The 27,297-nt window shown below is 41.3% G+C and overlaps 2 protein-coding genes across 4 annotated transcripts in view; one reads left to right on the forward strand and one right to left on the reverse strand.

Annotated features, from left to right (window-relative positions):
• The window catches only part of FBXL5 (F-box and leucine rich repeat protein 5), a 27,887-nt gene extending 12,220 nt beyond the window's left edge, over positions 1–15,667 (forward strand). For both annotated transcript variants that reach the window (XM_083399001.1, XM_083399000.1), the window contains exons 7-11: positions 2,082–2,230; positions 2,439–2,521; positions 5,401–6,126; positions 7,814–7,962; positions 14,853–15,667. In XM_083399001.1, coding sequence (XP_083255127.1) covers positions 2,082–2,230; positions 2,439–2,521; positions 5,401–6,126; positions 7,814–7,962; positions 14,853–14,929 — 1,184 coding nt within the window. In that variant the 3' untranslated portion in view covers positions 14,930–15,667. The remainder of the gene's footprint in view (positions 1–2,081; positions 2,231–2,438; positions 2,522–5,400; positions 6,127–7,813; positions 7,963–14,852) is intronic.
• The window catches only part of CC2D2A (coiled-coil and C2 domain containing 2A), a 55,748-nt gene continuing 43,905 nt past the window's right edge, over positions 15,455–27,297 (reverse strand). The window contains exons 28-37 of one of the 2 annotated variants that reach the window (XM_083398936.1): positions 26,785–26,805; positions 25,638–25,841; positions 25,343–25,432; positions 22,676–22,789; positions 21,291–21,425; positions 20,917–21,039; positions 19,636–19,694; positions 18,316–18,493; positions 17,171–17,355; positions 15,455–15,862 (exon numbers count right to left, since the gene is read on the reverse strand). In XM_083398936.1, coding sequence (XP_083255062.1) covers positions 15,805–15,862; positions 17,171–17,355; positions 18,316–18,493; positions 19,636–19,694; positions 20,917–21,039; positions 21,291–21,425; positions 22,676–22,789; positions 25,343–25,432; positions 25,638–25,841; positions 26,785–26,805 — 1,167 coding nt within the window. In that variant the 3' untranslated portion in view covers positions 15,455–15,804. Of the gene's footprint in view, positions 15,863–17,053; positions 17,356–18,315; positions 18,494–19,635; positions 19,695–20,916; positions 21,040–21,290; positions 21,426–22,675; positions 22,790–25,342; positions 25,433–25,637; positions 25,842–26,784; positions 26,806–27,297 lie in introns of those variants that run through there. The other variant, XM_083398937.1, reaches the window with a different exon arrangement.

Genomic DNA, 27,297 nt, shown 5'->3' on the forward strand with positions numbered 1-27,297 from the left:
GAGGAGGCAGCTCTCTTTGGAGGGGGGGGGGCAGCTCAGAAACCAGGGGCGGCAGCTGTGGCTGCCCAGAAGACTCCCAAGAGGGGAGAGGAGGCTAAGGGAACACTCCACAAGGGAGGATGTTCGGAAAAGGGCGAGAGGCTGCCAGGTCTGCAGGGAAGGGGTGACATAACAGGGCTCCTGAGCCCCACAGGGGTGCCGCACAAAGTGTAGTTGGTCAAGGGAGCCGTGGACCCAAAAAGCTTGAAAACCTCAGTAACTCAACTTAAAAGGTGAAACTAATATATGAGATAGACTCATGACATGCAAAGCGAGATGTGTCAAGCCTTTATTTGTTGTAATTGTGATGATTATGGTGTACAGCTGATAACAACCCCAAATTAACAATCTCAGAAAATTAGAATATTGTGAAAAGGTGCAGTAGCTATTCAATCCATAGCACCTGCAATGGGTTCCTGAGCCTTTAAATGGTCTCTCAGTCTGGTTCAGAAGGAAGCACAATCATGGGGAAGGCTACTAACCTGACAGTTGTGCAGAAAGCCATCATTGAGATCCTCCAAAAGGAGGGAACGCTTCAAAAGGCAATTGCAGAAGAAGTTGGATGTTCCCAAAGTGCTGTATCGAAGCACATTGATGGAAAGTTAAGCGAAAGGGAAAAGTGTGGAAGAAAAAGGTGCACAAGCAGCAGGGATGACCGCAGCCTGGAGAGGATTGTCAGGAAAAGACCATTCAGACTTTCACAAGGAGTGGACTGAGGCTGGAGTTAGTGCATCAAGAGCCACCACACACAGAAGGATCCTGGAGATGGGCTTCAAATGTCGTATTCCTCTTGTCAAGCCGCTCCTGAACAAGAAACAACGTCAGAAGCGTCTTACCTGGGCTAAAGAAAAAAAGAACTGGTCTGTTGCTTAGTGGTCCCAAGTCCTCCTTTCTGATGAGAGCAACTTTTGCATCTCATTTGGAAACCAAGGACCCAGAGTCTGGAGGAAGAATGGGGAGGCACACAATGCCAGATGCTTGAAGTCCAGTGTGAAGTTTCCACAGTCTGTGTTGATTTGGGGAGCCATGTCATCAGCTGGTGTTGGGCCACTGTGCTTCATTAAGTCCAGGGTCAACGCAGCCACCAACCCGGAGATTTTGGAGCACTTCATGCTTCCTTCCACAGACGAGCTTTATGGGGATGCTGACTTCATTTTCCAACAGGACTTGGCACCTGCCCACACTGCCAAAAGTACCAAAACCTGGTTCAGTGCCCATGGGATTACTGTGCTTGATTGGCCGGCAAACTCGCCTGACCTGAACACCGTAGAGAATCCATGGGGCATTGCCAAGAAAAAGATGAGAGACATGAGACCGAGCAATGCAGAAGAGCTGAAGGCTGCTATTGAAGCATCCTGGCCTTCCATAATACCTCAGCAGTGCCACAGGCAGATAGCATCCATGCCATGCCACATTGAGGCAGTAATTGATGCAAAAGGGGCCCAAACCAAGTACTGAGTACATATGCATGCTTCTACTTCTCAGAGGTCCAATATTGCTCTATTTGCAATCCTTGTTTTGCTGATTTCATTTATTATTCTAATATTCTGAGATTGTTAATTTTGCGTTTTCATCAGCTGTACGCCATAATCACCACAATTATAACAAATAAAGGCTTGACATATTTCGCTTTGCATGTCATGAGTCTTATCTCATATATTAGTTTCACCTTTTAAGTTGAATTACTGAAATAAATGAACTTTTCCACGATATTCTAATTTTTTGAGTTTCACCTGTATATGGTAAATTAGTTTCAGGATAGAAAACTACTTTTGCTCAGTGTCAGATTAAGACTGTTGACACCTAGATAACTACGGTAACTTTCATTGCTCTGAAGGCTGACCTCTTGTGGTGGTTGGCAAAACATGCAGGGAGATGCTCTGCATCTGGAATTTGTCCTTTTGACTAAAGTACTGAGGCTGCAGCTTTTATTATACTAATTAGCTTTTGATATATAGATGCTTTTAAAATTAATATATTTGCATACTTTGTATATATGTCCATTTTTTATTCTTAAATTTGTCCTTTGATCCCTTTTATAGAAGAAAATTCAGAAGAATCCTTGGCTATCAGCATTATTCAAAAAGAAAAGGACTTTCTTCAGGGCTTAATTCATAATGTTCTCCCACGTGTAGGCACCTCAGTGAAAACAATTGTGCTTGCATACAGCTCAGCCATATCTAACAAAATGGTACAGTATACATAATGAATACATCTGGGGAATCTGTAAAGAATAATAAGGGTGTTTAAGTGGGTGTTTTTCAATAAAACAATCTCTTTGTTGCTTTTCTGCCTGCTCTGTTCTCAAGGTGGATTAACAGTATAAAGACAGCAATATAATCTCTGACACAATTTTTATTGCAACCATAAACTGATACTCCATTTTCTTTTAAACCTAGGTCAGACAGATCTTAGAACTCTGTCCTAACTTGGAGCATCTTGATCTCACTCAAACTGATATTTCTGATTCTGCATTTGAAAGGTTGGTAATCCTTTGGGGTGCCTGTTGCTTACTTTGCCATTGGTAAATTACCAACAGTATAGTAATTACTAGAGCCTTGATTATGTGGGCTGTTTTTGGCAGGGAGAAATGTTAGTTTTGGAAGTTGTTACGTATCATACACTACCTGCAGAATGAGGAAAAAGAGTTAGACAAGGGTTATTATTCTGTCTAAGACTCTACATTCCATTGCTCCTGTCTCTGATAAAGTGTAAGCCTTTTGCTTCTGCGGCACATTGTTTCTGCAGAACAGACCAGCAATACTTAGGCATACCCAACACATTATTAATAATAATTGATTTTCTATAATCATATGGGATTTACATTGCACTGGAAAGGTGTGGGATCACCTCTTGAGAATGCTACAACCTTCTGATAATAACCACAGACTAATATGTGTGTTAAAGCTGAAACTGAGACAATAAAAGCAAATGTGCTTTTTAGCACAAATTCATTTTGATGGATGACTTTGTTATACTGTCTGTGTGGGAAAGATAATGTATCTTGCATCCTGGCAAATGGGAGGAGTAGGTAAAAGAAAAAACTGTCCACATAGTCTAAAACTGCACACAGCAAAACGGTTTAAAACAGAAATCCCAGTGCTGCAAGAATTGCAGTTTGCTATTAGATAGAAGCTGAAGGTGGCGCTCATGGGTCTTCCTCTCCCCATTTCATCTTCACATAAGCCTGTAAGCAGGTTAGGCTGAGTGATAGTGACCAGCCCAAGGCCACCCTGTCTGCTTCATTGCTGAGTGGGGATGTGAACTTTGGTCTCCCAGGATCTAGTCTGACACTCTTAGCTAATAATAATGTTTATTAAACCATAGTGATCCATGAATGTGGAAAACTTAGTTAAAATGTTTTGTTTTCTGCATTGTCCAGGTCTGTACCAGGCTTATATAAACAGAATAGGGCTTCCCTGTTATTTCCCTCCAGTGTTTCCGGCATGGCTGATAGGCTGGGACATCTTTTCCTTGCTAAAAGCAGACTGTTCACTCTGTTTCTGTAGGGAGGTACCCCCTTCAGTCTTTTCCTTTGCATTTGACCTGGCAAATGATGGAGAATGATTGTGTGGCCACACTATTTGGTTCATTTAGCTATCAGTGCTTTGATTCTTAAAGAAGGTTTAGTGTAGCATGCACACACAAGCAGCAGCTGACATTCTGTTGGTAGCAAAGCTTGGACTGAGCTGGGTGGTTTCCTGCCTGCCTGTCTTAGAAAGAGAGAGATCCTATTCAAATGCAACACTAACTCATGGTTTGGCATGGTAGTGAACAGACACAAGCCATGGATATATGCACACTCTTCTTTTTTGCCTCTATTCATGAGGGGAGGAGATCAGAGGCTCCTGTTTGTGGTTTGCTATTTTGCTGGAAGCAGACGACAAACCAGTAATGGAAGCTTATTGTAGAATTGGAAGGGACCATGGCCTGAGGGCCATCTAGTCCAACCCCCAGCAATGCAGGCATCTCAACTTGAAGCACCAGGGCCAGTGGACCATCCAACATCTGTGTCAGGTGCTGATGTGGTTGCTCAGGAGCAAACAGGCAAGACTCCAACCTGTCTTTTCCAGGCTTTATTATCTGTACAAACTATTGACAGTGCAGAGCGTTGCAAGTCCATGTCTGCTCAGTCAATCTGCTTTAAAATCTCTAATAAAGGAGAGTCCATAATCTCCCGAGGGAGTTGATTCCACTGTCAAACAGCTCTTAACATCAGAAAGTTTTTCCTGATGTTGAGTCAGAATCTGCTTTCTTGTAACTTGAAGCCATTGGTTCGGATCCTATCCTCCAGAATAGGAGAAAGCAAACTCTTCCATGTGACAGGCCTTGAGATATTTGAAGATGGCTACCATATCTCCCCTCAGACTCTTTATCCAGACTAAACATTCCCAACTCCCTCAACTGTTCCACCTAAGGCTTGGCTTCCAGACCCTTTATCTTCTTGGTCACCCTCCTCTGTACATATCCCACTCGTCAATTTTCCTCTTAAACTGTGGTATCCAGAACTGGACACAATCTTCCTTTCTTGTGCATGAAAGGAGGGGAAAGGGTTGGAGGGAGCATTATATTGCTTATTCTCAGTGCAGCCAGATAGTCAACACAACAGTGGCAACACGCAGTGCCAGGAGTCACAACCTTGTTTTCATACCCTTTGACCTGTCCTACAATACAGCAGTCAGATAATTTAAAGCAACGTCTGCCCCTCCAAGTATTGTTGGACTTACTGTATTTTTCACTCTATAAGACGCACCAGACCACAAGACGCACCTAGTTTTTGGAGGAGGAAAACAAGAAAAAAAATATTCTGAATCTCAGAAGCCAGAACAGCAAGAGGGATCACTGTGCAGCGAAAGCAGCAATCCCTCTTGCTGTTCTGGCTTCTGGTATAGCTGCGCAGCCTGCATTCGCTCGATAAGACGCACACACATTTCCCCTTTTAGGAGGGGAAAAGTGAGTCTTATAGAGCAAAAAATACAGTAAATATTATTGCTCTTGGCTGCTAGCATACCCAATGGCAAGGAATGATCACGGGAGTTGTGGTTCAGCAACATCTGGAAGGTCACCTGAACTATGTTGAGGGACAATAGTATGTCGTAGAATCTATGAATTGTACTTCCTGACTCCTGTCATGCATTACAAGGGAGAGTTATATGCCCTTTTCAGAAGGGAAAAGCTAGTTTGTTGGGTATGCATGGCATAGTTGCTATTAATCCTTAACTGATTTCTTTTAGTATTTTATGCATTTAGAGTTGAACATTCATTGATCCGAATATGACTACTTTATCTGCAATAGCTTGAATATGCTGGTTGGGACAATAACGAAATATTGGTTAACAAATATGTTAATATTTGTTTCAGCTGGTCTTGGGTTGGTTGCTGCCAGAATCTCCGGCATCTTGATCTCTCTGGATGTGAGAGAATCACAGATGTGGCTGTAAAAAAGATTTCCAGAGCCTTGGGAGTTTTGTCACCCAACGAAGCAGGATCTCTGAAAAGTTGTCAAAACAGGAATGGAAAAACTGTGTGGAAAAACAAAGACATTGCCATGCAGGCCAGCAAAAAGAATTGTAGTTTGCATGATATTGCAAATGAAAATTTGATTAAAGGAGAAGGAAATGAAAGCCATTGGATTGCACCTGTCAGATCAGAGAGCTTTAACTCTGCCTATATCTGGATGTTAGATGCGGAAGATCTGGCAGATATTGAAGATGCTGCTGAGTGGAAACACAGAAATATTGAAGGAGTTTGTGTGGTAGAACCTTCATCAAATTTCACTTGTTCTGCAACATGCTGCAGCAAAGACATTTTTGGACTAAGGACTAGTATTTGCTGGCAGCAGCACTGTGCTCCTACTGCCTTGACCTACTGCGGTCACTCTTTCTGTTGTGCTGGGACAGCTTTAAGAACTATTCAGGCACTCCCAGGATCCTCTGCACTATCTAAACATGCACCAAGGACTAGTAAACAGTCAGAGGGGAAAGACTTTGCATACTTCAGGAGTGCAAAATCAGACCATGAGACAGCGCGAGTTCTTCAGTTCCTCAGTCTGTCAGGATGTTACCAGATAACAGACCACGGTCTCAGGTATGTAGCCTCTTTAAAACCCCTGCCAAAATCCATTAATGCCATTTAAAAAACAAACAACACAAAATCATATTGTTATCTCATCATTACTTAGCCACTGAATCTGGTAGTAATGCATTGACGATTGGAGGTGGAGAAGTGCTTTGCCCAAAGCAGATGTGATTATTCCTCTCCTCCCTGCCTTTGAGTTCACATTTCTCTTTTCTGAATTTTTCTGTCTCTTAGACTACAATCCTCTGTAAAGTTTTCTCTTCCAAAATCCGGGGTGGGGAGCGGAGCTTTATTTTCTAAAAAAAAACCCCAACCATACACTTTCCCCCTTCTGGTGTCTCCTTGCCCCCCCCCCCCCCAGGTATATCTGAAGACAATAAAAGAAAACATGCTTGTCATTGAGAAGAAAGCTCCCAACCAAACACTGGGTGCTAATCTCTCCCTACAACTCAAGGATGACTTTAACTGCTCTTCCATCTCAACTGGATCTGGGCATTATCATGTTGCTGATATGTGCTCCCACTGGAGTTCCCATGACTACCATCTTCTATAATACATGAAACCAGTTTCTGGCTTGGAAAGTGAAATAGCCTTTGGGATGGATGTGTGCGTCAACATTCACCAGACATTACAAGTTAGAACTACACACGTAAACTCAAGCGGTCTTCCAAAGAAGGGTTTTCTAGAACAGGGGTCAGCAACCTTTTCCACTGTCTCTCAGACCATGTGATGGGCCGGACTATATTTTGAAAAAAAGATATGAATGAATTATTGTACCCCACAAATAATCCAGAGATGCATTTAAAACAAAAGGACACATTCTATTCATGTAAAAACATGCTGATTCCCAGACCGTCCGCAGGCTGGATTTAGAAGGCGAATAGGCCACATCTGGCCCCCGGACCTTAGGTTGCCTACCCCTGTTCTAGAACATCTTGCCACCAGTTTAGACAGCTACATTCGTTCTGCTGGGATTCACAGTTAGATGTGACATAGCATGGGAGACATCCACTTAGAGTATGTGCAAAAGCTAACTTGAGAAGGGAGCATTGGTTCATTTACCTTGAATAGGCTTTCTAGATTGGCATAGGAAGACATCCGCTGCCTCACCCCTGTCTCTTAATAACTGCTGTCTACTCTCATGCACTTCAAGCCTCATCAAGTTTCTTGATGCCAGGTTGTTCCTTTTTTGTTATTACCATGGTCAATTTTTGTGTGTGATCTAACTCTGATTTGTTTGCTTATTTACCTGTCACTACTATGGAATCTCTGCTTTCCTCTAAGCTTGGTTACAGACAAAAGTCAAACGGGATCCTATATGACTGTAGTATCCCTACTTTACTCCATTGCCCATCTCTGTTCCTTGCATTTCATCCACTGTATTATCTATGGTAGGGCTGGGTGAGCAAAGTAGGTGTCTAATTCTTAGAAAGTTTTGTTTAAGTCTGAACAAACCATATATTCCAGCAGGGCCCTACACTAATAGTGGCAGTCTTGAATTCATTTTGCATGAAGCAGGGTAGTGTTTAATGAACTTTATGGCTGCTATAATGAAGGTCGAGGAAAGAAATGCTCAAATATCAAAAGACCTGAGTGGTTCAAATGTATATATATCATCTTGCTAAAGAAGCAGAATTCTCCTGCTACCTGTTTGGTTCCTGGCATGGTCTTAATGTGCCTTTATTTTCCACACTAGGATGCTGACTCTGGGAGGTGGGCTCCCTCACCTAGAACACCTCAATCTCTCCGGTTGTCTGACTGTAACCGGTGCAGGCCTGCAGGATTTGGTGTCTGTATGCCCTTCTCTGAATCATGAACACTTTTACTACTGTGATAACATTAACGGTAATGTCTTTTGAATAAAGTACCTTTTAAAAGCATTTATATTTAACCCTTGGAATGTTCAGAATTTGAAGCCACTTCCTTTCTGTAGTTGTAGGTCCTCTGAGTTGCGTTAGCCTTTCATTGTTAAAAGTTTAATGTGTCTATGAAGGCATAGATTTAAATATTACAAGTTCTTCTATACTGCCCGTTGTACCGTGTTAGCTGAAGAGAGCTAATTTTACCATTACTGAGGAAATTATCTGGCGGTTCAGAGGAAACGTAAGTTAAATACCCTTTTGCTGATGAAGATTTGGCTATCATCAGGCCTGTTGCGAAATTCTGTTTTATAGCATCGAGGACAAGACAGGCAATGGTGACAGTGATAGCCAGGGAATGAGTACTGATTATGATCTCTGGAATACAGATTTTAGCTGAAGGAGTGTTATTTTTAATGTAAATAAGTTTATAGGGAATTCTTAATTACATCTGCTTCTTTATGCGGTTGTGGCATATGTTGCTGTTGTTAACTTTGCTGTCTGGTCTTAAGATTGATTGATTGATTGATTGATACCATTCTAGACATAGAACAGGGAAGCATACTTGTGGTGGATCATTTAAAATCCCATTTCAGTGAAGTAACTGGCTCCACCTCTTGATAGCTCTCATTTTGATATGAAGAGATTACATTAGGATTGAAAAAGTTTGAATCAATTGAAAGAATTATGTTAATATGGAGTGTTGTGTATCTTGAGCAGTGTTCAAAACTCCCATTGTTCTAGGCGCATTTTGTGACAGGGAATATCATTAGTGTGAGCAGTTTCCAAGCTCTGGGCACAGTACTGCGCCTAAGATTTCAGATTAAAACTGCAGAGTGGAAGGCAAGGAGGACCTTTTTCTGCCTCCCCACTTCCAGCTACTCCCTGAAGACTGGAGAAGAGACCCTCTTAAGAGTATTAGGGGAGTGGGCAGGGGAATGACTAGACCTTGTGAAAAATGAACATAGTATTTCAGCTGCATTTCATTCATTTTCAGCTTTGGATTCTTGTTATAGGAAAGCACACCTAGACATTCTGTTGTTGCACCCGTAACTTGGATTAAGGTGCCATTTAGCTCCTAGCTTTCATATCTCAGTTTCTAACACGGATCTTGAGCTCTTGAAAATGGATTGATTCCGTTTAACATTTGCTGCTAACTTCCTAACTATTGAAATGCCTTTGTTTTAATATGACAAAAGTCATGGTAGTGTACAAGGTTGAAATCCTATTAAGCCTAGCCTAGACCTCCGTGTTCTGTGGGAATCTTGTTGGCACAGGTACTTTGACTGATTTGTTTCACAGAAGAGGAGCTGTGATACTGGATTAGATATTGACATAAGACAACTCTCAAGCTAGTAGACCGCAACGTACCGTATTTTTTGCTCTATAAGACTCACTTTTTCCCTCCTAAAAAGTAAGGGGAAATGTGTGTGCGTCTTATGGAGTGAATTCAGGCTGCGCAGCTATCCCAGAAGCCAGAACAGCAAGAGGGATTGCTGCTTTCACTGTGCAGCGATCCCTCTTGCTGTTCTGGCTTCTGAGATGCAGAATATTTTTTTCTTGTTTTCCTCCTCCCAAAACTAGGTGTGTCTTGTGGTCTGGTGCGTCTTATAGAGCGAAAAATACGGTAATTTCCCCCTCCCAGGTCTGCCTCAGATAAGATTATTGGGACAAACTCTGAATCATCCTATTACTTCTGAACGTTTCACAAGGCTGTATCCGTATCTCTTCCAGTTGTGTTAGCTTTGTGCTCCTCTTTGAAGTTTCTCCCAGCATAAATGGAGTTCTCTTTTTTTAATAATTTGTCCTTAGTGAACAGTGGATGCATGAATGGTTTGTCTTAAGGTAGCTATTGGAGGCTGCATTTTAGGTTGTATTTTAATCCTGTTTTTATACCTGATGTTAGCCGCCCTGAGCCCAGTCTTGGTTGGGGAGGGCGGGGTATAAATAAAATTTATTATTATTATTATTAATTAATGAATAAAAGGAGTTTGGGGCCAGTTGAAATTAGCCTAAGGAGCAGACTTACACCAACCCTTTCAGTAACAACAACAACAAATCCTCATTGCACAGTTTATTACCTCCCAAAAGATTATGCTGTTTGGCTGTTTCAGGAAAATAAGACTAATTTGTCCTAACTGGCTCAGTTGGAAACATCTTATGTTAGCTTATCTGCTGTTGAGAGTGGCTTGCCCAGGTTTTGTTTTATTTTGTTCCTCTTGCATGGTACAACAGCACATTTTGCCTTGCCGACAACCTAAAAGTCTAATTTAACGTTTGTAAGTGACCAAATGTCAGCCACTGAAAAATATTTCACCTTGGCTAATGTTTGAATAAACTGTAACTATTTTGCTGGCATCATCTTTAAGAGTAGATGGTGAAGAACTGCTATAATGGATAGCTCTTAACATAAAATCTCTTCTCAAAATGTAAGTACTGGATGGTTCATGCCTTAACAAACATTTCCTTGTTTGGGTCTTGTTTCCCTTTGGGATGGGTATGTGGGTTTGTTCACTTTTAAGGAGAGGTCATAAGTGCTAAAGCCCTTCAGTGCCTTTAGGCCAGGCAACTATGGTATTCAATTCCAGCTATGCCTTGCCCTTCATTTTTGGAAAGCCCAAATATGCTGCAGCTTCTCACCTACCTGTTTTTCTTGCTGTATAAATAAATAAAGCGCCACACTGACTGCATACCTCCCTTATTTTCTCGGATGGTGTGTGCTCATGCTGCACTTACGACAAGGAAAGACAAGGAAAAGCAGATTCTGCTGGGGAAGAAATAATGCTATGATATCCAAATTTGCTTTGATAAGGACGAATAAGGCTGTGCTGTGGGTGTGATGCTCTTCTCAAGAGTGCAGAACAAGGTGATGGCAAAATGGGGGGTGGGTGGCTCTCTTAGATGTGTGTTGGAACCAGAGGTCATCATATGTACTTGATCTTCTGGGAAATCTGTTTCATTATTAGAAAGTAAGTTCATAAACGAGCTCCAAGTTGTTGGATACAACAGGAAGTTAGCTAGTGAATGTGGTAGTGCGCAGAAAGTTGAAAGATAATTAACAGATTAATTCAAGTTAAGTGGGTGGCACTGTGGTGTAAATCACTGATCCTTGGGCTTGCCAGTCGGTGGTTCGAATCCCCGCAATGGGTTGAGCTCCCGTTGTTCAATCCCAGCTCCTGCCCCCCTAACAGTTCGAAAGCACGTCAAGTGCAAGTAGATAAATAGGTAGCGCTCCGGTGGGAAGGTAAACAGCTTTTCCGTGCGCTGCTCTGGTTTCGCCAGAAGTGGCTTAGTCCTGCTGGCTACATGACCCGAAAAAACTGTCTGCGGACAAATGCTGGCTCCCTCGGCCAGTAAAGCGAGATGAGTGCTGCAACCTCAGAGTCGTCTGCGACTGGACTTAACTGTCAGGGGTCCTTTCCCTTTCCCTTCCTTTCCCTTTACCCTAGTTTCAGTACTAATGGTGACAGTACCTTCTGAAAGAATTTTTCTATACTTATTCCAAGGTCTTAAATTTCTGTAAAGCTATAATACCAACCGCTAGTGCCCTACTACTCTCTGGCCCTTTAGTGGAAGATGTTAGACTTGACGGGTGACAGAAACAGGTCTTCCTTGGTCACACATTTTTTGAATGCCCTACCCCCAGATAGTACAATACGCGCTGTCATTGTTGACTTTTAAACAAGCTTTTGTTATTTATAGTTTGACCTGAGTTAACCAATTGCTGTGTTTTATTATTACAGCTCACTTGAAGAGAGATGTGATATGGTTTTAATCTGATGGTCTTATATAGTGCACTGTTGTGAATCTTTGTGTGCTGCCTTGTGACGGCAATGTGCCTGAAAAGCAGTTTAAACATTTGCAAATAAATAAAACAATTCCAGCTCTATAGTGTAGGGCTTTTGCATTCTCATAGTGAAAATGTGAAGCTAACTAGCTGAACTGATGAGCTTCATAATACACCCTTTAAATTAGGTACTGCCAAACAGATGTCATCCTTTTCTGTGAAGTGTTAACATTTCCCCCTCCCAAAGTAAATGGCTTGCTAAATGGCTTTTTTCTTTTTTGAAATATGGAGATAATGATAACATTCCAAATATATATATATATATATCTGTAACACTACCTTCTTACCTGCCTATATTCTTGCTGACAAGGTGTAAGTGCCAAAAAAAATCCCTCTCCTGATGGATGTGTTCTGTAAGTTGAGAGTGACTAATTGAATGCTACTCTTAATTACATGTATCAAAAACAGGAACCAGTATCTCCTAGAAAGTTTTTTTATAGTATACTTCAACAAAGTGTTTGGTGCAGGAGATTTCTTCTTTATTTTAATTTATTCATTCTAAAATTTCCTGTTTATTACTAAAGTGGTGATAAAACCATTCCTTAATAGAAAATATTCTGTAAAGCATACTTCCGTCTTTTGACCTCTGAATTGTAACAGCTTCACAAAACAACCCTTAACTTCATTCCTTTAGCTAAATTGCCATGATGTTTAAATGGGGAGACAAATTTTTTTCTGTCACTTTCTTGTTAAAAGTTTCTTTCCCTATTTAAAGTGCTTTTTAAAAGCCAAACATTTTATACCTCTAAGGGTATCCTTCTTACTCAAGTTTTTTTGCTGTTTTTCTAGATCATATTTCTTGAAACATCTGTTTAGTTTTTTGATTTCATTTTATCACTTGTGAATTGGTATTGATTGGGTGAAAGAGATCATTCAGTTTTTCCCTGTTTATTGTTTTGCAGCAGCAAATAATTAAATTCTGCCTGCCCAGATTTTCCTAAACTTGTAGCTTGAATATAAGATTTGGGATTACTTACCTGGAAAATGATCCCACTGCATTTAATTAAACTTAATTCTGAGTTGGCATGTATAGAAGTGCACTGTCAGAGTACTTGGAAAACTAGCAGATAAAACACATTGAATATGATTTGTTGGGTAAAAGTGAAAGCATTTGTGGTTGATCTTAAAAAATGCTTCAGTCAACTAGGCTTTCATTCATGACCAAAGGTTTTTTAGTTAAGATTTGTGTTTTGGGGTGGGGGAAGATATATATTTTTCTCTGAGACAAAAATAAAACCATTCAACCCTTCCAGAAGCTGGCTAGTTTTCTTCTTGATCATGGAAATTCTCTAATTCTGAGTTTGGGGCACAAAACCATAGTTTTTCTGATCTTCCAGCATATACTGTATTTTTCTGTGTATAAGACACCCCCTATTTTTAGGGACTCAAAATTAAGAAAATGGAGGGAGATTGCCCCCGTGTATAAGACTATCCGCCCCTTTTAACATTATTTTTTAGTAAAAAAAAAACCCCTAGTCTTACACATGGGAAAGTATGGTCATGATTAGATGATGATACATAGCCTAACTTGAATGTATTTCTTAAAATCCTAATTCAGAATTGCTATTTCTCTAGTTTTGTCTCAGTAAATTTCACCTTCAAACTTCTTAAATTAAGGAGCTGAGTATCCATCTAAGAACCAAACTGCATGTTGATTAATGTCACTCACACTTTTAAAAAGCATACTCAACTTTGCTTTTCGAGGAAAACCAGTTGCACTCTCCCGGTCTGAAATGAGACACTGCCTTCATTTCTTGCCAAGAATACCTCCCTCTCCAGCTGCTTTTGCCCAGAGAGATGCTGTTTATTACAAGCACAAGGAGCAAGTAGCAGGTTGGGAGATCAAATTTTGGCAGGAAACAAGTGTGCCGCTGGAACAGGACACTTTGCCTTCAGTATAAAAACTGTAGAGTTTGGCCTTATGACAGGGCATGCAGAAAGAAAGAAAGACACATATCTTTATGAAAATTGGTCTATTTAACCCAGGTACATGAAATAAATGATTTTACTTGCAGCCTTATAGAAGGCAAAGCACTGCTGATTGTTTCATATGATCCTAAAAACACATCTGTTTAGGCAAGCCTTTCCCTGATCTTATGACTTGGTTATTTTAACTGTTGCTGTTTAAATTGTTGTGCATTTTAATTACAAATGTGCATTTTAATTATGGATTTATTTTATAGTTGTAATCTGCTTAGAAGCCATTTTGACATATAAGCCGTTAATTAATTAATAATAGTATTCTGCTGTTACTTGAAGGTGCCCTTCACATGAATCCTACAAGATGAATAGCCAGAAGTGTGTGTTCGGTGTATTTCCAGAATATTGAATTGTACTAACAAATGTTGGTTTCTGTAATGAAAGAGGTTCATTTCCCCCTTAACTGTTTTCAGACATGTTATTATTTGTTAACACGCCCTCACATACTTTCTGTCCAGTTTTGATTATAAAAAATACCCTGAGTACTGCAAGGAGACAGCAGGGTTGGTCTGGCCAGTTTCATGTCTTTAATTCATTAAGATGAATGTCCTGTAACTGAAATAATGTAGGGCACCTGTTTTTAAATGCATATGTGGCTTTTGCCAATAGTGCAGTAATTTCACTGTTTATTAAAATTACTTGCAAATGAAGGTAAGTGATGGTTGCTGAAACTTGGTAAAACTTTGGTATGGGACTTTAAAAAAATAAATTATACTCTTCGAGCCAGAACTCATCCGAGTATACATTTGGGAAACAGATCATCTATTCTGGAGGGTTTTTTAAAAATTAGGTGCTTTATCATTTATTCCAAGTAAAATAGGTAGCTCATACAGGAGCACCTGGTCTAGTCTAGCACCTGGAAGGCCACAGCGCTGCTGTGAAAATAATATTTTGTATATTTAAATGTGGTATAATCAGTTGTATATCAGTAAGATGTTACAATTGCAATGTGAGGCTCTGAATGAATATGAAATATCCCTTGATGAAAAAGGCTATGAATGGCTACCACCCCTTTTTCTTCCTTTCACATTTGTTCTGTCTTTACACAGGTCCTCACGCCGAAACCGCCAGTGGATGCCAGAACTTGCAGTGTGGTTTCAGAGCCTGCTGCCGCTCTGGTGAATGACCTGACTACTTTCCTTTTCAGTCTACTTCCTTAGCTCAGCAGGCTTCCTTTCATGCACTTTACTTACAGTCCGCATCTTGTGTTAACAGTTCCCTTCCGAAGTGCAAATTGTAGGTCCTTTCTGCCCCATAATTCAGAATCTTATAAGCAAACTGTGTAGGGTCACACCATTCTCACCATGTTTCACTCTGATTTCGGAAGGTGAGAGGTTTAATTCTTTGTGCCGTGAAACTTACTCAGATTGTTTTTGACACTTTCCCCCTAACGTTTGGCACTTAATATTTTTATTTTGTGTTTTGTGCTAAGCCCTTAAGATTATTATTTTTTAAGCTCATGCTTCAATATAAATATTAAATACATCTGGATAACAATATATATTGTTCAGTAGTGATTTCTCCCATAACTTCTGATCCCAGAATTGTCTTACTGCAGAATTACAGATACTTTGTCTTAGCACTGACTTCATATGTTATAAGCTTAAAGAACAGTACACGGAACATTCCCATCAGCATCTGAATTTGTTAGAGTCTGGATAAGTTAGCAAGCCAATGACTGTTTGCCACATCTTTTTGTGGGCTTCACAAAGTATTTGCTTAACTGTAGTTGCATAGCAACCAGGACCCCCTGTATTGTCTATAGAAATTCATTAAAGACGCTGAATTCTGAAAGGGACTTTCCAAGAAGTGATTTCTCTGCTGTAAGAGCAACTGAAATAAATAAATTTTCAGCTTTAAGGAACTTGCTGTTGGTAATCTGCTTATTTGAATGGAGGGGAAGTTCAGCTGCATTGCAAAATGACAATATTGTTCCAGCAACTTAAAAGTTAAATGTGTTGGTAAACTTTTTAATGCAGCACGGCCACAACTTACATGTGTTTAACGTGTGCAATTTCGGCTTAACACAGTTGAAGGTTGGTTGAAATCACATAAACGCCTGGAAGGAAGACAGCTTCAAAGTTCTTTTAGCGCAGAGTTTTTTTGGGTGCAGAAAGCTTTTAAGCTCTCTGCTTTGCTTATCGGGCTCTGCAGTGCTCTCACAAGAGCATCCCAGGAGAAGAGCAAAACAAACCAGGTGTGTGGCCAATCCAAGCTGTCCCCTGCATTTGGGGGTGGGGGGTGGGCGAGGTGGGCAAGGCCTACTCAGTGCATGCCTCCGGAAATGTAAGCATGCTTGCACAATGATTCCAGGGGAGTGGTTTGAGTATACACGCTTTTCCCTAGACGTTTTACCCCAGGAATGGAACCTCCGCACAAGACACGGTCAGACTGTACTGCTGCAGTATGAGTAATGGCTCTGTTTGCACATCAAGTGAACTACAGCTCTCCAACTGTGTATGGCATTAAGCTGAAGATGAATTTGCGCAAAACTTTCTGCCACAACTGGAATGAAATTTAAGGACAATAACAGACGTTTCATCCCATCTCTTTAATTTTGTATCTTGACCCTGAGTTTTAATTGTTAGCATATAAACAGGAAAGGTATATGCAGTACGGACAGTGTTAAACCAATAGACAGATTGGTCCCACCTCTTGTGTAGCATCTTTAAATGGTCCTTATTATCAACCTTTCTGCATGTAGAAATCATATGCCTGCCCTGTTACATTTTAGCTGTGTTCCAGCTAAAGCAGCATTCACTTTGTGTATCAGAGGCCCTGGGTAGAAAATATGAAGATGTTCCTTGATATGGGCGAGGGCCAGGAATTTGTTTTGCTTCAGACTGCTGCCAGGACTAGGCAGATACCTTTTTCTGTGCTGATACTGCCATATGGGAGCAGTGAAAATAAGGTGCCAGAACCACATAATAGCTACCTTGACTTCCTAGAGCATTTCACATGTCAAGTTGATGAGTGAGTAACCCATACAGACATGGCAGTAAGTCAGGAGGAATTTAAACATCTTACATATTTCCTTAGCAGAAGTAAGCAAGTGTTTTCTGCAGCCTGGCTTTGCTATGGCAATTCTTAATCACAGGAAAACAACCTGCTACGCTGCTCAGCCTAATTGTGAATACATAGCACAGCATGGCTTCAGGGGTTTTGAGCACATGATTTCCAGTGTGGCTGGAGCTGAAAGGTTTTATACAACTTTAATGGGGCATTGCAGAAAACTGATCAAATTCAGAGACTCCTTCCAGCATTTTAATCTGCACATTTTAATGATCTAGAGTTTAATACAAAATCATAAGACGATACTAATGAATTTAAATACTACAAGTAAAAAGTAAGTCTGAGTAACTCTTACCTATTACGAACCAGTGAAGCAACATAAATCCACACTGAAAGAATGTTTTTAGGGTATGCATGAACATACACAGCTAATGCAAACTCTATGTTTGGAACATCAATGCTATGAACTCCAGTACTATATACTGCCTCCACTAAAGGTGTAACTTCTGAAAATGCCATGTGGATAGGAAATCCTGACACCTGCAAGTAAGAGGGGGAAATGTAAAAAAATGTCAATTTACCCGCAATACCACATCTGGACTCAGTTGGCCAATAAGAAAACTTCCAAAACGTTCGACTTCCAAGGCGTGGCTTCTGATTGGTTGCAGGAGCATCCTGCAGCTAATCGGAAGTTGCACTGGACGTACAGCTTCCGAAAATCATTCAAAAACTGGAACAATCACTCGGGAGCCAAAATGTTCAAGTTTAGAGCCGTTTGTCTCCTGAGGTTCCACTGTAGATGTTACGATGAATGAAATGATGCCACATACATTCTGCAATTATGGGCCAGCCCTTCCACTTAAGGCAGGCATGGCCAAACCTGGCCCTCCAGATGTTTTGGGACTACAACTCCCACCATCCCTAGCTAACAGGACCAGTGGTCAGGGATGATGGGAATTGTAGCCACAAAAACATCTGGAGGGCCAAGTTTGGCCATGTCTGACTTAAGGTAAATTGAATCTCTTGGCTCAAGATGACTGGGAGAACAACAGCCTTCCTCCCGACCACCATCCCCTGCCCTAGGGAAGACCACTGTTGACTGGGACATCTTGACAGCTAGCTTTCTCTTAGATTGAAGCATTGTTCACCATTACACTTCTGTGCTTGTCATCGTAGTACAATAGCAGGTAGCACGCTCCCCCTGCCCAGGTGGACCACCCATGCTGCTGGCCGGTTGATGCCCTCCCTCACCAGCGAGAAAAACCTGTTAAGCTTTGGAAAACGTACTGTAAGAGACACATTTCTAGACTATCAAATAAGTCAGCAAAATGCTTTCACTGTATCACAAGCTAGAATGGAGAGATTTCATCATTCACATGGAGTGAATTACTGCTAAGCCCCAATACAAACGTCAGGGGGGAGGCAGGGAAGCACTATCCTATAATCCCAGTAATGTTACTAAACTCCCAGTTCCCTAGGGGCCGTTATTCTATACATTACCCTGTAATCTCCTAGTTGCTTCTGTAATTCCGCCTGATGGTCATCCTCTACATCTTTGCCCTGATTTTTTTCCAGCAGAGGTAAGAAGTGTCGAAGGGTAGAGGTACAGTATCTGTTCCAACGTGTCAAGTGTCTTGGCCTCCAACCCATGATTTTTTCTTTCAGTATCTTCTCAAGTCTGCATTTTAAAATGTTTTAAAAGTTGCATTTGAAATTTTGCTGCTCCAGTGCAACTGTGGCTTCACAAGCACACTAGAGATCTTTAGAATTCCACAATTACAGCCAGATTTGAAATGCCACAGGCATTCCGTATTTCAATGACTTCTCCACAACATGCTTACGTAAGAAACCGAGGTGGCAAACCTAATTCTCAAGCATCATTTCAGACTGGAGGAAGACCAAGCCTTACATTATTGAATGCTCCTCCGGTAAAATAACCTATATCTAAAAAACTAGATGCTTGGGATAAAAGTTTTAAGTTCGTTTTCTTCTGCTATTTGTTAGAACAAAGTCAGGATGTTATGGAATGTCAAACTTGGAGAGGGCCAAGCTAAATATATTGCAAGGTAACCAAAATGGCTGCATAATAAAGTGCCGTATTTTTCGCTCTATAAGACGCACCAGACCATAAGACGCACCTAGTTTTTCCAGGAGGAAAACAAGATAAAAAAATATTCTGAATCCCAGAAGCCAGAACAGCGAGAAGAATCGTTGTTCTGGCTTCTGGGATAGCTGTGCAGCCTCTTCAGGGTAGTGGGATGAAGGCTCCCCGTGCCCTGGTAGTGGGATGAAGGCTCCCCGTGCCCTGGAGAGGCTTTGTGTGGCTAAGCCAGAAGTTAGAACAGATCCCTCTCGCTGTTCTGGCTTCTGGGATAGCTGCGCAGCCTGCATTCACTGCATAAGACACACACACATTTCCTCCTCCTTTTTAGGAGGGGAAAAGTGCGTCTTATAGAGCGAAAAATACGATAGTCCAAGTCACTAGAATTTTCCAGATCCCTTTATAAAGTATTGAACTTAAAAGAACTATGAATCAAACAATTTCACAATCGGAACCACCAAGCATTTCATATCCAATTGGAACTGACATTTTATATTGCTGGCATTCATTTTTCTTCCGAGTGTGTGTATGGAGGTGCTGGGCTGCCCAAATAACAAGACCCCCCCCCCCACCCTCGACCTCGCTGATGTCCAAAGGTGGACAAACTACCCCAGAAGGACCAGAGGTACTGCCTCTCCTCTTAAAACCCCATACACCTGACATTTGATGTATGTCATGGTTAAATGCGGTTGCAAAACACATTCAATAGACATGGGTACCTGTTCTGCAGTTCTAGGGCAGCTGTCTTGTCCACCCGTTGATAGACTAGTTCGTCAGGCTAACAAAATATGAAGGGGTAAGGTATAATTCGGTATTTACATAATGTGAAACATGCAATCTTGCTTTAAATATATACTGGGATACACTGATACTTCAACCCACCTACTCTGCCACCCACAAGACCAGGAGGAGGAGGAGGAGAAGAAGAAGAATTTATTATTTATACCCTGCCCATCTGGCTGGGCTGCCCCAGCCACTCTGGGCGGCTTCCAAAAAAATATTAAAATACTGTAATACATCCAACATTAAAAGCTTCCGATGTCTTCTAAAGGTCTGGTAGTTGTTGTTCTCTTTGACATCTGGTGGGAGGGTGTTCCACAGGGTGGGTGCCACTACCGAGAAGGCCCTCTGCCTGGTTCCCTGTAACTTGGCCTCTCGCAGTGAGGGAACCGCCAGAAGGCCCTCGGCGCTGGACCTCAGTGTCCGGGTAGAACAATGGGGGTGGAGTCGCTCTTTCAAATATACTGGACCGAGGCCGTTTATACTGGAGAACTGTACCTGTGGTAGGCACCTTAAAGTGGGCACTCTTGCAGCAAGCAGGGAATCTACAAACCTACACAGGAACCCCAGAGAGTCCCTGTAGCCAGAGTTTTTTGTCTTCATCCAACTTGCAGTTCTCTGATTCTCAGTACTGTGCTAAAAGCTGAACTTCAGATTGTTTCTCTACTCCCTCCCATTAGCTGGATAATGTTCCCAAATTCTGATGGACATTAGACTCCATATTTAGGAGAGAGATTCCCAACTCCCTGATTATCTGGAATAATCTGTATATAGTAAGAAGTTGGCAATGGAAATATAGCAACTGAAGTTTTTCTCTGGATACTTAAGAAGAAAGATTCCCACACTACAAAATATTACCTCATCTCCTTGTTGCAAAATCATCTCAATGTTAACCTAGGCTTAAGCATCTGCATACTATAATAAGCATTTTGCAATGCTATTTGAAACATTCTGATTTTCCATGCTTATGAGTAAGGTAGAAATGCAGTCTTAACTGGTATCCAGTTTGTGGAACAAACCACATGCAAATGTTTTCAGCAAGCTAAATTCATTATTGCATTTCCTAAAATAGTAAAATACGTTTTACCTCTCATTTTGTTACAGTTCTTTAACGTATCTGTCCTGTACTCTCTCCCTTAAGGTCAAAACAATTTCAGATACAGATGAAAGGATGCAGATATTATTTCTATGCAGCCCTATAAAATTAAAATTCCTAATACCTGCACACTGGAGAGACCAGGAAATGGTAAACTTCTTGAAAAAAAGGGTTTCCAGAATTTTGGTTTGCTGACATCAAAGTTTATTCTTAGTGGAGAATCATATTGTTGAATATTGAACCAAACCTGAAAGAGAACTTTTTTAGTTACTTTCTTCATCTTAACCACAAATCAGTACTACTTGATGCCCTCTGTTTAACTTTGATTCATGGAAGAGCCAGTGGAATTCCCCCCCCCCCCCGCTCTCTTTGAACAGCTGGCCAGAGCACCTGCTGTCAGTCAACAATCCTGGCCTAAATGAATCGAATGGTCTGACTCACGATAAGGCAGCTTCGTAAATTCAAAGAATGGCAGATAGAGAGATGTGAATTACTTACATTGTCACAGGAAATGAGGCAGCCCACACTCTGCAAGGGGCAGAAAGCATCATACTGTCCATAAAAACGACCACAACTTGGATTCCAGATCACATACTGATTCTGCTCCCAAGTTAGTACATAAGCTGTTGGTCCCTGGAAATAATGGTCAAGTTCCTTCAAACCTTCCTTTTCCAATGCAGAATATATTTACATTTTACATGCATTTCCTCCCCCTCAGAACTTAGTAGTGGGTGCAGCTGATGTGTGTGATATAGGTTTCAGCTCATTTTCTCTGCAGTAGCCTCTGTGAAGGCTACCAAAGCACACACTTTGGGGATTATATCTGCAATTCATACGCTGAAAAAATATTATTCTTGCTAAGCCGCTAAACAGGATGAACTATTTTCCCATTTTGCACAGTGAAGAATTCCATGTAACTGGAAACCTGTCTACTCCATTGCCCACAGAAGTTTGTCCAATGAAACAATACTATTTTACATATGTTGTATCCAGTCCTTTGGTATTAATGAATTCTGTCCAATGCAAGATCAGGACTTTCCAATTACTCACAGGCTTGCAGTTTCACGCTGCCTTGGCAGGGGCTGCTAAATGTTGCACAGAGTAAAATCTAGGAGATTCTGCAATGTATGGATTCCTGTAACAGGTTGCATGTACCAAACTTCCAAGTTTTTAAAAATTAAGTTTTTCTCTAGCAGGCCTCATGTTGAAGCACAAACTGTCTACTAAGATTTAAGGTGTTTTAACTTGGAGGGTGGACAGGGTGTTGTAAGTATAATGGATAAGGCTCTTAGCTACAGACCAATAATTCCTTGTTTTGAATTATTTCCTCTTTCATGAACTCACAAGATGGCTTTAGGCAACTCATCTCTCTTAGCCTCAGCAGGAGATAAGTATTATCTTCCTCCTATGAGGGTGTATTTGAGAACTACAAGAAGATAGTAAATGTGAGGTCCTTTGAACACCTGAGAGGACTATGTACTTATCTTCAACTCTAGGCAAATATACATATTCTGTGGGGGAATTTGTAGAGCTGAGCACACACAGTAAATTTGCCATGTACCTTAGGCCAGCATTAGGAAGCAGGGGAACATATCTCTATCTTATTATGGGTCCTTGCAAATAGCCTAGTCTAGTACAACCAGGTATTTGATCCATGCAATACTATTCAATTCCACCTGAAGATTAAGTTGCTGCAATTTTTTTATTGATAACAATATCAAAACCAGAGTTTTGCTTGCATCATGCCTTTGTCCGACAAAGTTGCTTTAAAAGTTTGACTACAATATAAATCTGACCATTATTTGTGACACAATTCATTCAGTGTGTACTGTATTCTCAGGCATGTGGAAGTTTGTTGGAGTATAAATAAATTACTGACTTACCTCAGGAATAGCACTTCCAATTAAAAGCCAAGCCTTTTTGCCAAGAGCAAGAAAATAATTGCACAAGAGTACAGCGTGCTCTTCTTCGTCTCCAGCCAAAAGATCAAGGAATTGCTAATGAATGCAAGCAAACAAGTTGCATTGACAATATAGCCGATGTTTCTAGTTTATCTGCACTGTTCAGGAATCTTCCTCCCATAAAGTACAGCTCTGTTTGTCTGGAAATACGTTTATGTCCCCAAAGATTTTGGCTCAATTCAAACTAGAATTAAAGAAGCTGAACTGTGATTTTGCATGAAGTCTGACTTGGCAAACCATTGCTCCAAACTCCATTCATTTTGAATGGTTAATTTATGAACCATGAAAGGCATATGAAAACTATGAAAAGTAAATATATAGATGAAGAAAAACATTTTCTTATTAAAAAGATACACATCATTTTTCTAGTTCGTAAATGAACCAAACAACTAGAAACAAAAGCAGACAAGCAGCTTTTGAGGTTAATGAAGTGCATGCAATGTTCCTGTCTCCTACAATTCAAAGTTCTGTGGAGGTGGACTGTAAAAACAGACTAGATAAAGTCTCTCAGATGTCTGTGGAAAGAACCTCAGCCTGCAGTTCTGATATGGAACTTCACCATAATGACAGGATTTGGGATCTATTTATAAGGCATTAGATTCTGGTTCTGACCTAAGAGCATTTCTGGCATAAAGAAACCCAGAACCTTTTAAAGAGGATTCATTGCCTCAGCAATTAGCTCTTCATTCTATCTAATCTGGACCTTGAACTGTGCATTCTAGGCACACATAGTAGCCGAAGGATAGTTCTGTAGTAAAAGAAAATCACAATGAACTCAAAAAGGTCAACCCCACAGAATTTAAAAATCAATTATAAATTTTTCCTCCCCAAAATTTAAATTCTTGTAACTTTATTGATTCTGTTCTGAGACTCTACTACAACAGCTGATGAATTAATCCATAGATGATAGCTGACATTAGAAGAACTCTACACATGTGGTGGGGGTGTACATATGTACAATTTTTTGGCAAAGGGTTTTTAAGGAGATATCAGAAATCACTGGGTTAAAGCTTACCAAAAGTCCAGAGGTAGCATTATTATCAATTTACGATGGGGTGGGAGGTTCACAGGCTATGAAGGAATTGCTCACAAATTTATTGACGGCTGCACGAGTTATTATAGCTAGGAAGCGGAAAGGGCAAGCAGAATATAAAATGGAAGAATCGTATAAAGAGGTGTGGGATATAGCTATTCATGTTAAGGTAAGACAGGGAATATGCAGGATAAAAGATTTTGAGGAGATATGGAGGGTGATTGTAGAATTTGTACTGTTACAACGGAAAAGGGTCAAACCATTGCAAGGGGTGTTGAAATTTTGGGAGGTTGGATAGTTACAATGGAATGGTCTTGGTGGTGGAGTACACATTTTCATTCTTTTTTCCCATTTTTCCCCATTTAGTTCTTACCATATCACAGTATTACAATGATGTGAACAAAAATAGATCAACCTTCTTTTAACATTCTAACAAAACATTCAACATACATATCTCCAAATACTTTTACTTATTTATCACCCTCTGTGACTTCCCTCCACCCATGTTTAGCACTATGAGCTTTGTTACGGTATCTTTTAAATTGTGTTTGAACGGTATATTATTGCTATTAACCGTAAAATCTTGTCTCTGTTTCCTTTTAACTTTGTGGATCTCAGTCCAAACATATCAGTACATCACTTTTGGAACATCGTTTTAGCATATATTCATCAACACATACCCATTCTTTCCTTAAATTTTGATTAGTTTGTAGTCTGATTGCCGCCGTCTATTTGGCCAATTCAATAAATTCGCACATTTTCATTCTTATTTATTTATGATTATTACTTTGTAAATAAGTAGCGTATTTTTCGTCCCATAGGACGCTCCGTCCCATAGGACGCGCCTAGGCTTTTTGGGGGGGAAATAAAGGAAAAAATGTTCCCTTTATTTCCCCCCCAAAAGCAGGCCGGGGAAACTGAACCAGGTCGAGGAACAGTGGGATGGCGGCGCTGCGCCTCCCTGCTGTCTCCCGAGCTTGTGGGGCTGGCCGATGTCTGCCCGGCGCGCGGCGCTCTGCTTCAGGGCACCCCGCCCGCCGGGCGACAGGCTGCTATCCGCAGCGTGGGGAGCCCTGCGGGGAACTCCTGGAGGGCTTCCCACGCTGCGGATGTCTGTCTGGCACGCGGGGCGCTCTGCTCCAGGGTGCCCTGCGTGCCGGGCGGCAGGCTGCTATCCGCAGCCTGGGGAGCCCTGCGGGAACTCCCTCAGGGCTGCCTAGGCTGCGGATGTGTTCCTGAAGCGCCGGGCGCTCTGCTTTCAGGGCGCCCGACACTCCGGGATGCAGGCTGCTATCCGCAGCCTAGACATCCCTGCGGGACCTCCCACAGGGCTGCCTAGGCTGCGGATGTCTTCCTGAAGCCTGGAGAGCGAGAGGGGTCGGTGCACACTGACCCCTCTCGCTCTCCAAGCTTCAGCGAAAACCTGCATTCGCCCCATAGGACGCACCCAGATTTCCCCTTCATTTTTGGAGAGGGAAAAGTGTGTCCTATAGGGCGAAAAATATGGTAAGTAGATAAAATAAATAAATAAAATAAAATCTAAGCCTTTAACTTACATCTGATGTACTCCACAAGTCACAGATTCCAGCAAATGATACACTGTCAGGTAAGAAAGGAATCAAGGCAACATAGCGGGCCACCAACTCCTACACATAAACAAGCAGAGAACACTCCATCAGTCTGGTGCTGTAGCTGCCAGTGAAACCCAGAGCCTAACTGACTGCATCATGGCAACCACCAAACTCTTAGACATATACAGTACACACACTTACTGGATTGTGTGAGGATTCCTAGCCTGTTTTCTGACCCATCACTGAAAACATATTCCTCTATCGCATGAGAAACACTTACTGACGTTTCTTGGGGATTGTCGGCATGAACCCGTAGGAGCTCATCTGGTGGGTTCAGAGGTTTGATGTATCGAGTAATGAAGACTGTTTTCCCATTGATGTCAATTACAGTCGTCAGGCACTGGCGACCTGGAAACTTGAGCGCACAGTCAGCTTGGTACCTCTCAGCTGCTTGGAGAAGTTGTTCATCTTCCTGGGTGTCAAACTTGGGGAGGAAACAAGTTAAGTGCATGTGATTTTGCTTATGAATTCTCCCTCCCACCACTGCGTCCCTGCTTCATGAATAGGACAACTATGCCCTCCATTCAAGTACAAGAAGATGATAACACACTGTGATTTTGATATGCTGTCTAGATGCAGCCTTCAAGGTTTTTGCGTGCAACTTTCATGTCTCTCAGAATTCCATATTATACCAGGAAGTATTACCAGTCACAATGAAAACACTGTAATATCTAATTTGTTCTGGTGTTAGGTGGTCAGTAATAAACAGGTAGAACAGCTGATAGGGAGTGGGTGCTGTAATTCTAGATAAAGAATGGGCATATTCCATACATCTTTGTACAGAAAAAGGAAGGAAATGTATATTTAACTATCATCATATAATATTTATCTGGCCAGACATCTAAAAAGGTACTGATGCTTTTCTAGATTCCCATTAAAATAAATACCAATTTACACTTTTCAAATTTTCCAAACAGCAAAAAATGAATCTATGGGATGCACAAAGCATGAATTCTCCAGAGACCTTTCTATCACTGACTTTCACCGCAACATGGTGGCTGGAGCACTCAGAATTTCATCACTCCCATCTTTCTTTTAGCTGGCTCTAAACTTTGCAGAAATGTTTGCACCTTTGGTTTAAAAACAGTTTCTTACAGATTATTTGTCAACAACCGTTGCTCAGAGTAAACCCATTGAAATGAATGGACCTAACTTAGTCATGTCAATTAATTTCAGTAGGTTTACTCTGAGTAAAACTGCCACCCATCATTTTTTAGTACAATTAAACACATAGGAATTTGCACTATATTAATTCGCACCTTATAGACAAAATACTACATTAACAAAAAATTGTTTGGCTATGGACACATGAAAGAATTCTAAGAGATCACCACCACTGTAAAATAAGAAGTATGAACATTTTGTACCTTCTTAAGCATTTCATTCATCTACATAGATTCAGGAAGGTAAGCAAGAAAAGAGATAAAGGTGTGAACAATGTAAAAAAATGCAACATGAAAGACTATCAAGGTTAAGCAGCTGAGAAAATACAGGCACACATCCAATTGTTTTGTATTAGTGGAAAGCTTAGAAGTAATAATAGGGACGCTGGTGGCGCTGTGGGTAAAAGCCTCAGCGCCTCGGGCTTGCCGATCGCATGGTCAGCGGTTCGAATCCCCGCAGCGGGGTGCGCTCCCGTTGCTCGGTCCCAGCGCCTGCCAACCTAGCAGTTCGAAAGCACTCCCGGGTGCAAGTAGATAAATAGGGACCGCTTACTGGCGGGAAGGTAAATGGTGTTTCCGTGTGCTGCGCTGGCTCGCCAGATGCGGCTTTGTCACGCTGGCCACGTGACCCGGAAGTGTCTCCGGACAGCACTGGCCCCCGGCCTCTTGAGTGAGATGGCCGCACAACCCTAGAGTCTGTCAAGACTGGCCCGTACA

This window comes from Podarcis tiliguerta (genome assembly GCF_965153285.1).
Source record: "Podarcis tiliguerta genome assembly, chromosome: 9".
In the NCBI taxonomy this organism is placed as follows: domain Eukaryota; kingdom Metazoa; phylum Chordata; class Lepidosauria; order Squamata; family Lacertidae; genus Podarcis; species Podarcis tiliguerta.